Source organism: Microchirus variegatus, assembly GCF_963457635.1.
Source record: "Microchirus variegatus genome assembly, chromosome: 12".
In the NCBI taxonomy this organism is placed as follows: domain Eukaryota; kingdom Metazoa; phylum Chordata; class Actinopteri; order Pleuronectiformes; family Soleidae; genus Microchirus; species Microchirus variegatus.
In genome coordinates this window covers 23,657,093-23,667,415 of record NC_139813.1, presented here as the reverse complement: position 1 = coordinate 23,667,415, position 10,323 = coordinate 23,657,093, and the positions used below count along the sequence as shown (strand labels likewise).

The 10,323-nt window shown below is 40.8% G+C and overlaps 2 protein-coding genes across 2 annotated transcripts; one reads left to right on the top strand and one right to left on the bottom strand.

Moving 5' to 3' along the window:
• Nucleotides 1-254: 254 nt before the first annotated feature.
• hadhb (hydroxyacyl-CoA dehydrogenase trifunctional multienzyme complex subunit beta) lies at nucleotides 255-5,763 on the bottom strand. Its single transcript, XM_083899042.1, has 16 exons — nucleotides 5,688-5,763; nucleotides 4,725-4,797; nucleotides 4,540-4,581; nucleotides 4,280-4,376; nucleotides 4,139-4,183; nucleotides 3,668-3,767; nucleotides 3,474-3,561; nucleotides 3,197-3,384; nucleotides 2,934-3,114; nucleotides 2,286-2,407; nucleotides 2,121-2,200; nucleotides 1,988-2,035; nucleotides 1,740-1,827; nucleotides 1,516-1,590; nucleotides 755-919; nucleotides 255-650 (listed from the first exon to the last, which is right to left on the bottom strand). Exons 2-16 carry the CDS (start codon nucleotides 4,789-4,791, stop codon nucleotides 615-617), a joined length of 1,422 nt encoding a protein of 473 aa, XP_083755168.1. The 5' UTR covers nucleotides 4,792-4,797; nucleotides 5,688-5,763; the 3' UTR covers nucleotides 255-614.
• A 597-nt stretch (nucleotides 5,764-6,360) lies between these two features.
• On the top strand, nucleotides 6,361-6,943 carry fhit (fragile histidine triad diadenosine triphosphatase). The gene has a single exon (XM_083898329.1). The coding sequence runs from the start codon at nucleotides 6,381-6,383 to the stop codon at nucleotides 6,840-6,842; it is 462 nt and encodes a 153-aa protein (XP_083754455.1). The 5' UTR covers nucleotides 6,361-6,380; the 3' UTR covers nucleotides 6,843-6,943.
• Nucleotides 6,944-10,323: the final 3,380 nt, after the last annotated feature.

Sequence of the window (10,323 nt, the reverse complement as noted above, 5' to 3'; positions counted from 1 at the left end):
ATTTAAATTGGCAAATTAACCCTGTATTTGTCCATTTTCACAGCAGGAAAATCACATAAATGAATGGAGTCTTCCATTTAGCTGCTCCTGTTTTAGGGTCTTTCACTCTCAAACACTTTTTTTACTTCATGTTTAGTAAAATTTCTCACTAAAAACTGTTCATATCCTGCTTTGATAAGTCAAAAATATATGCGGTGAAAGAAAAGAAACACAAAAAAACAAAACAAACCAGAGACTCCAGTGCTAGTGTGGTTATCACATCGTTTTAATTCCCACAGTTTGTACGAAAAACATAAAACAGCGTATATAAACATTCCCACTGTGGCTCCTCTCGAGTGCTTTATTCATTAAACTTTTGCTATGTTACATTCGGCACATATGCTCCGTGAAGTCCACAAAATCAAAACTTCCTGCTATAATTTAACGTCTGCTAAGCCGAGGGTTTAATTTTTAATTTACACAAGCTTCAGTTCACACACACACGCATGTTCTGTGTCTGACTCAGATCAAGGCAAAGTGGTGCGAGTAATGTATGTACACTGTTGTCTAGATGTTAGTGTGTATGTGAGTGTGTAACCATGAACATGAGGTTCACAGGCGCTTCTTTAAATGCTTTACTGTGGGTAGGCCTCAATCACCATGGCGTGACCCTGGAAAACAACAACAACAGGAGATTTTGTCAATTATTTATAATGCTTTCAGTGCAAACGTTGTGTTTTTTTTTTTACTATTTTATGACTCTGGGTTTGTTTACCTGTCCTCCAGCAGCACAGGCCGCCACCAGACCGTACTGTCCTCCCTCCTTCTGCAGCCGATGAGCCACCGTGGTGACCAGCCTGCAGCCCGTGGCACCGAACGGGTGACCCAAGGACAGAGAGCCTCCCCACAGGTTGAACTTCTCCATGGGAGGAGTCCCCACCTACACAGGGGACACACACACACATGGTCAGGACTCAAGATTCTACTACTAATAGACTAATATAGTATATAAAACTACATTTTAATACACGGAAAACACAATGTTCATTGTTCCAAGAGGAGTTCTCCACTCATGATGACAAACGAATGTACTTTAGATTGGATTAAGACTATAAATCTAAAAAAAATAAACAGTTATTGACTTTGATTATTCCTTTATATTATGATTAGTAGAAATAACACTGTTCTACTTACTAATTTATTTGCTTATTTTAAGATTAGGGGTTATTTAATTTTATTAAAACATTTATTACACGTGATCGGTTTAGTAGATCATTTGAAAACAACAAAATTACACACATCATCGTTTTAGCCAATTTATACAGTATATAAATGTAAGATTAGATCAGGGGAGACAGATCTGATCAAGTAAAAAAGACCCAAACTCAATCACATACAAAAGCACTGCATTTCAAACACATTTATTTACCCCCTAACTATTGCATTTGTTCAAATAACGACATATTTAAAGCTTAAAGCCTGCAAACGTCCAGATGTACTCATGTAAATCCGTTTGGATTAAAAGCAGCAGTTTACCTTTGATTTCCTCCCCATGTACGTCTGGGCGAACCAATCCGAGTCCATGGCCTTGAGATTTGACAGGATCTGACCCTGTGAGACACAGAAATATATATAGTATATCATATTTTAACACATGCTATCATAGACAATACACTGACTATTACAGTGCGAGTGTGAGGTATGAAATTTACAGGTAAATGAGTCTTGAAATAAGTTGATAAAACGTTATAATAACTTACGGCGAAGGCCTCGTGAAACTCAAAGACGTCGATGTCGCTCATGGACAAGCCAGCCCTCTCCAGGACTTTGGGTGTGCCGTACGCCGGCCTGAAAGAGAGCAGAAAACAGACGGAATTAAGATTTAGATTAGATTAGATTAAACACCGGGGAAATGTACTTGTTACAGCAACACAAGGGTCAGAGGTCGAAAAGTAATCAGCTAAATGTTCTCCCTGAGAGTCAATAAAATTCAAATACAGAGACTCACCCCAAAAGCAGCTGATCTTTGGGGTCCTGAGACACGTAGACAAAGTCTCTGCCAGGACGAGAAAACATGAAATTACGACGAGTGAATCATCTGAAATTGGCATGAGTGAGGAAAGTGAGGCTGTTGCAGATACCTGAGGTAAGCTTTAGGCTTGTAACCCATCGCCAAAGCCTTCTCTTCAGACATGACGAGCACAGCCGAGGCACCGTCAGTCTGAGGACACACAACATGAGTTTACTGTTACATAATAACACAGAACATGTCTGTAAAAGTGTGTGTTTTGTGTGTGTGTGTTTACCAGGAAGGAGGAGTTGGCGGCGGTGACTGTGCCGTGAGGTTTAACGAAGGCAGCCTTTAGTTTGCTCATTTGTGCCATGGAGGACGGACGGATGCCGTTGTCCTTGGACACGATGTCACGTCCTGGAAGAGACGACGATGAACGCGGTCGCCAGGTAACGCAATCTTTTAATCAAAATCTTTTCAAAGTTTCGAAGTCAAAAATCCACCTGTTTGTGTTTAAACTTGCACATTTATCCTTAAACAAGTGATATTAATAGTTGATTCCTAAAGAATGTGACTGTTTATTTTATTAAATCCACAGTAAACATTATAAGTTTTTTTTTAAAGTAGATAAATCAGACCAACTTTTTCTAACAAAACACAATGAAAAACTATTTCAATTACTATTTTTGAATATTTACTTACCTTTAAACATCAGGAAGATTGTGATAAATGCATTTATGGTCCAGTGTAAAAACATTGAAGAGAGTTTATTGGCAAATATTGAATATTTTACCCATATGTATGTTTATGTGTTGGTGTAAAAAGCTTTAAAATTAGAACAATTTGGTTTTTATATGAACTTCAGGGAAGGTTCTTGCTTTACGGAACACACTTTTATTGTCTAATGTTGTGTTTCAGTTTAAAAGGCTGGAGCTGTGTTTACCTGGCACTTTAAAGGCGATGACGTCCTGCAGCAGACCTTCGTCCTGGGCCTTTTTAGCCAGCGTGTGCGACCGCAGAGCGAACTCGTCCTGCTCCAGTCTGGAGACCCCGAACGCAGCAGCGAGACGATCGGCGCTGTGACCCATGGTCTCGGCTGTGGAGAACTCGGCTACGGCTGGAAGCTACACACACACACAAGAACAAACGCAGTACTTAACACCAAAGAAAGGGTTTGGGAAAGTTCCATGGATGTCCTGTACGTACCTCTGGGGAGAGGTGAGCAAGTCGGATGCTGCCGATCAAACTGAGTTTCTGTCCGAGGCTCTTTGCTTTGTTGAGGGACAGCATGGCCTTCCTCATCTTACGGCTGTGACGGATCGGAACGTCAGACATGAACTCCACCCCGCCTGCCACGACCGTGTCACACTGGCCTGAAGCAATCAGACCAACAGCTGCGCAGAAGGAGAGACATTGATGATTTTAAGACCTCTTACAGCCACTGTAAACAAACCAGAGAAGAACAGAGCAGGAAGTGACTTACCTGAGGTCATTGCCTGGTTGGAGGAGATGCACGCCATGGTGACGGTGTGAGCTGGGATCTTGTCTGAGAAGCCTGCACCCAGAGCTGCCTGAAGTTACAGCAAAATGGACCAAGACTTAAAAACAGCGCAAGGTACGTGGAGTTTCACTCATTCTGTGGTGTAGATGTGTGTGAATCTGTGAGTGTGTGAGTACCTCTCTTGCTATATTGCTGGTTTTAACCTCCTGGATGACAGTTCCATAGATGATGTAGTCTACGGCGTCTTTGGAAATGCCCGTCTTGTTCAGCAAACCCCTAGAAGAAACCCAAATATACAATTTGAATCACAGGGACACAGAACAAACCTTTGACCTCTGGATATTTTCACTTTTTCTTAACTTTGGCAAGTCTTCCTCGCCATGTCAACATATCTAAGTGTGTTCAGTTGCTGCTGTGTGATTGGCTGATGAGATATTTGCATTAATAGGCACTTAAACAAGTGTTCCTAATAAAGTGGCGAAAGAGATCTCATGTTAATCTGGTCATGTAGTCGAAATTTCCTCCTCATTTCCTTGTCCACTTTTTCCCCTGTAACAAGGCTTTTAAGAGTCTACATTATATACACTATCAAGCCCCTTAAGGTAAATTAAAGATGTTGTGGTGAATTTACAAAAAAACAGACTTACTGCAGAGATGCTCTCGCCAGGTCATGTGGCATTAGGTCGGCGTATCTGTAAAAGACAACATTATCGTGAGCGCAAACAAACGTTCATTCGCTTGTTAAAGAAACTACAAACCTATGACTTAACTACAAAGCAGAGACATACGTGGTTCCAGACAAGAGGAAAGGGGTTCGAACTCCCTCCACCAGCACGATGTTCTTCACACCAGCTCGAGCCAGTGTCTTCTTGCTCTTTGTCTGAACTGAGAGAAGCAGAAAAAACAACACAGACGGAATTTAACATCACTAAAATTTCACCATTTATTTAGGGAAGATAGTAAACAAATACATAGATGATACAACAACATAATCAGGTCATGTTTTTAACTATATGGTGTTTTTAATTAAGTGTAAATATTGACTTACCCTGAGCCTGAAGTTGAGCTGTCGATCCGAGACCTCGCGCCCCTGAGACACACAGAAACAAATATTCCTCACCAAAGTTTCTATATAAAATAACTATATAGAGACACAGCCTGAATCAACACAACAAATGACTGTATTTTAGATCGATCTACACATTTGTTTTGAATAAATAGTTGCACACTCACCAAACCGTAACGCCCATGAAGGGCCAACAGAGCAGCTCCGCATCGAGTTCAGCATCATGGCAGACATTATGTTCTACAGAGGATTATAGGAATACAGACTATTGGATTAATTCAACTTTTTTGGCCACATATTCCAATATTTGTAACGGCAAGTCAACAATTTCTGGTGATTAAAACATTTTTGGATGAAAAAAATTGCATTTAAAAAGTTTCAGAAATCAAAAAAGCATAATAATTGGCCAATTATTAGATAAAAACTGACAAATATCTGCCCAATTAATCCATCTACCTCTTATAGAACGTTTAGGATATTAAATGTACATTAAAAACATTACTACACACACGTTTAAATACACATATATCCATGTTTTTAACTATATAATGATGATTAATACCTGTGTAAAACAAATTAAGTGAGTACACTAGTTAAGTATACAGATTATAAATATAAATAAGTCAAGGGTATGTGTGTTTATGACAGTGCAGTTAGCGTGACAGTAACATACATGATAAGTTATTTGTATTTAATGTAAATAATCCCCAGGTTGAGTGGAACATTGAGATTTATTATTGTGACAGAAGTTGACATATCATTTTCATTGACGGTCACCCAGCACAACCCCCTTTGCACCCGGCTGTGACCCTTCACCTACTTCCATAACCTGGAGGAACAGAAGTGCACAGAGCGGCTCTCAAACGTGGGTCAAACGTGTCTTATATTCGGCTACGTGTTTAACTCATTAACACGCGTTTAAACCAATCAAATAACACATTATTAGACAAGAATGGACAATAATAAGACTAGAAGCTACACGTAAGCTAGCTAGTCGTTAGCTAAAAAGTTTCCATTTAGTTTAAAAACATATCGCCGTGTTTGTAATGAAACGTGTCGGTGCGCATATTCTGTCAAGTCTTTTCATTTGACATTTTTAATCCCAACGCGTCACCAGAGTTAAAACTCACCCGTGCTTGTGTTTTGCCTTTGTCGACACTGCCTCCCTGACTGTCAGACGCTGGGCCACACACTGCAGCGCTACCGGACTACAAATCCCGCTCTCTTCAAGGAGCCGCCCACCGTTAGCTGCCCAAAGATAATGCCTGAACAACAAGCGCCTGCATACAAAAAACGCGTAATTTGTTCCTAGTCTCGGTGGGGGAAAAAAAATGGGACTCCACGCTTCTCACTTCGTTTTATATGTAGAAAAGAATATTAGTAGATAAGATTGAACTTATTAGAGGAACAGGGAACTTAGCGATAGGATGAAGGCTGTCCCACCTCCGCTGGGCGTAATATCACCGTCATATTTGTCCGGGCAAAACAAGAACTCGATAAAATAAAAGAAAACGGGGCAGTGTTTTATTTATTATTTCTTTAATAAACTCCCCAAAATTTTTACATCTATCAAATTATTAATATCCGTTATTTTTGTATTTGTATTCACTTACTTATTATTTTAATAAGCAGGCAGATACATTCTTTAATTATTACAGGAAACACCACACCAAGCGAGTTCCCTCGTTCAGTTCTATGGGATTCTTGACCGGACCAACATGGCGGCGACGCTGCTTCCGGTGCTTCACGCGACGTTTACGTACGTACGTCCACACGTCTGTGTGCGTTCACAGAGAAGCTGAGTTCGTCGTCGGTGAGTTGCTATGTCGACCCTGCGGTTCGGACAGCATCTGATCAAGGCGTCCGCCGTGTTCCTGCAGACGGAACTGACCTTCGCGCTGGTCAACCGGAAGCCCGTGGTGCCCGGACATGTGCTGGTGTGCCCGCTGAGGCCGGTGGAGCGTTTTCGCGACCTGCGGCCGGAGGAAGTGGCCGATCTGTTCAGCACCGCTCAGGTCGTGGCGAACCTGGTGGAGAAGCACTTCAGCGCTACGTCGCTGACCATCGCCGTGCAGGACGGTCCGGAGGCCGGGCAGACCGTGAAGCACGTGCACGTACACGTGCTGCCCCGGAAGAAGGGAGACTTTGACCGGAACGACAGCGTCTATGATGAACTGCAGAAACACGACCAGGAGTCTGAGGATGTTCCCTCCAGGTGGAGGTCAGAGGAGGAGATGGAGGCTGAGGCTTCAGAGCTGAGGAGGCTCCTGCAGAGTACACAGTGACTGGATTAGGATTAGAATCCATTACCTCACATTATTTTGTATTATTTCAAGGCCTTTATTATTTAATTCACAAAATTAGATGGAAAAAAAAAACACCAAAACAATTTAACTTTTTATGTTGTTTGTTTAATTAGCTTCCATAATCCTGCTATTGTGCTTTTATTTTGATATTTACACAATATATGTATTTTTTTTCAATGCTGGCCTCAAGAATTCAATTAAAAAAACAAAATTGCATTACTCTCTTGAAATCCTAACTAGAGCTACAACTGATGTTTATTTACATAATTGATTAATCTGTCGATTGTTCGTTTAGTCATACAATTTGGAAAAATGTTGGTCAACCTTCTGGGATTAAAGTCAGAATTCTGAGGAAAAAGTCATGATTCTGGGATTAAAGAAAAAGTCATAATTCTGGGATTAATGAAAAAAATCAGAATTATGGGATTAAAGAAAAAGTCAGAATTCTGGGATTAATGAAAAAAATCAGAATTCTGGGATTAAAGAAAAAGTCAGAATTCTGGGATCAAAGAAAAGTTTGAGTTCTTTGGAAAAAGTCAGAATTCTGAGGTTCATGTCAGAATTCTGAGATTAACCTCCTAATTCTGACATTAATCCCAGAATTGGGAGATTCAAGTTAGAATTGTGAGATTTAAGTTAGAGTTCTGAGGACAAAAGTCAGAATTGTGAGATTAATAGCAGAATTCTAAATGAGACTTTTGAATTTTTTCTCAGAATTGTGACTTTAATCTAAGAATTCATGCTGTTTTCTGTTGTTTTTTTAAACTGTCTTTCAAAAAGAGTTATTCTTACATATGTCCCTCACGCTCTCCCGTAGTCATGAACACATTCTCCTGCAGATATTTGTCGTTGCGTTCTTAATCCGAACGATCGAGTGGATGTTTACGACATTTATTACTGCGTCTGTCAAACGTCTGACACGTGAAGAGCAGCGTTCAGCACTTTCACACTTCTACTTTTCACGTCTCACAATTTGTGGCCTCACACACTCTCACACACACACACACAGATTTCCGGAGAGACTTTTCATGTGTTCATCACTCAGCGACAGTCAGGCTGGAATATGAGGCCCAACTTTTCCACATTTTCCCAGTGAAGTGTCCTCCAGAGTGAGGACACTTCACTGTTTCAGTGCTTTCACTGCTATTTCTGCTTCATTCTCTCTCTCTGTGGGGTGTGTGTGTGAGGGGGGACTCGTGTTAAACTCACAGGAATTTACATATAATACGACACACACACACACACACACACTGGTCTCCCTCCCTGTGTGTGTGTGTGTGTGTGTGTGTGTGTGTGTGTGTGTGTGTGTGTGTGTGTGTGTGTGTGTGTGTGTGTGTGTGTGTGTGTGTGTGTGTGTGTGTGTGTGTGACGGTCTCTCTCCATCAAACTGAAACACACGTCAGCGACGAGCTCCAGGACGAGGAAGATGATGATGATGATGTGGCAGTGATACAACTGCTGAGCACTGTGTGTGTGTGTGTGTGTGTGTGTGTGTGTGTGAGACCACACGTATGTGTCAGAGAGTGGGGGGTTACTGTACGCGTGTGACAGTCTCGACTGCCTGTCTCACAGTCTGAGTCTGACACGTGTGTGACATGATTAATCAGTGTGTGTTTGTGTAAATCAAACTTTTTTTTGTCTTTTTCGCACGTTTGCTCTTCACGAGTCGGGGAAAGTTGATGATGACGTATATCATAAAGTTTAGAATTCTTAAAACCAGTAAGATGTGACTTATGTCCATTGCTGACCTGACTTCCACTTTACTGCTGTACTCGCACAATTTTATGCTGCTAACCTTTTTTTTAATGCGCTTGCTTGTATTTTAGTATGTTTTTATTGATAATTTCACAGATTATTTTAATTAAACACATTCTAGGGTATAGGTAGGTTAAATGAACAATTAAAGCATCCTTGATCATCCTTGATCTGCATGTGCAATTGTTTCGCTTTATTTACTTTATCTGTATTTGTTCTTCACTAAAACACCAAAGCAAATTCCTAATATGTTAATTTATAATTTATATAGGAAATAAAACTGATAGTGACTACTCATTATCCATTCCCTCTTGTAGTTGCTTCATGTGGCCACAGGGGGGCCTGCCACACAGTTTGAGAACCACACAGAGAAGCAGTCTGAGCTGATGATGATGAGGAGGAGGATGAGGACTGTGAACTGTGAATGATCTTCATCTCCAACAAACTCTTTTATCTCCTTGTATTAGAGCCAAAATGGCTGCCACCACATGTCCTCTGGTTCAACATATACAGTGATGTATACGTGTGTTTTCTTTATTTTTTCAGTGAAGAAGCAGCACATGGTCTCTTTCTCAGGGAAGAAGATGTTGGAGAAGATGTTACTCCAGCCTCACTGAGGACGATGTAAATGGTAAAGTAACTGTACTTTTGATACTTCAGTACAGTAAATGTCATGTACTTTAAGACTTTTACTTAAGTAACATTATTAAAAAGTGACTTAAACGTCTACCAAAGTCATTTCCTGGTAAGACATTTGTACCTTCACTCAGGGCCGGCCCAAGGCATAAGCGAACGAAGCCACTGCTTAGGGCCCCGTGACCACTAGAGGGCCCCCAAGAGCAATTAACTAAAAAAATAAATAAATAAATAAAAGTTTGGATTTAAAGTTTTACAAGTGTATTCGTATTCGTGACAGAGTAGAATAAGTAGAATAGCTTTAGTATAGTAGGTGTGTGAATGATCAAAAATCATTATCATTGGCAGTAACAGAGGGCTCCCAAAATCTAATTTTGCTTAGGGCCCCATGGAGGCTTGGGCCGGCCCTGCCTTTACTCAAGTATTTTAGACTTCAGTGCTGGGGATTGAACCTGCCAAACAACCGGCTCTACCACTGAGCCACAGCCTGTGTATTTGAACACTGAGTATATTCTGTATGGGGATGTAGCTCAGTGGTAGAGCGCATGCTTTGCATGTATGAGGCCCCGGGTTCAATCCCCGGCATCTCCACTTCCTTTATGGCCCCGTAATCTGAGAATCCCTGGTGTAATCCCATGACAGGTCAAAGTTCATAAGCACCTGCTGCTTCATCTGTGTGTGTGTGTGTCGTTAGTTTATGTCCTGAAGAAAACAACATTGAAGTGTATGAGGATTATATTCCATAGTGGAAATATTAAGAGAAGAAAGTCACAATATTATGATATTATTATCATAGCTTCTTTTTCACCCTAATAATACTAATCCACTCACTATCACTAATCTGTGTGTGCAAATAACACTCATTCAATAGCTTTTAGCATGTTTACATGTCCTTTACTCTCCACAACCACCAGGGGGAGAAAACAACAGAGAGAATAACCTGCTTTTCAGAGGTCATTAAGTTTCTATTTATTTCATATTCTCATGTATTTCCCGGTCGCTCTTCTTCTTCTTCTTCTTACAGTGGCCGAACACTTGCATAATCTCAGAGATTAACAGAGTAAAACTG

What these genes read in the sequence shown, in the direction of transcription:
- hadhb (XM_083899042.1), bottom strand. Translation starts at nt 4,791, where the DNA reads ATGTCTGCCATGATGCTGAACTCGATGCGGAGCTGCTCTGTTGGCCCT. An exon ending in TTCATGGGCGTTACGGTTTG is followed by an intron (nt 4,582 to 4,724) that starts GTGAGTGTGCAA and finishes TGTGTGTCTCAG; the next exon opens with GGGCGCGAGGTCTCGGATCG. An exon ending in CTGGCGAGAGCATCTCTGCA is followed by an intron (nt 3,768 to 4,138) that starts GTAAGTCTGTTT and finishes GGTTTCTTCTAG; the next exon opens with GGGTTTGCTGAACAAGACGG.
- fhit (XM_083898329.1), top strand. Translation starts at nt 6,381, where the DNA reads ATGTCGACCCTGCGGTTCGGACAGCATCTGATCAAGGCGTCCGCCGTG.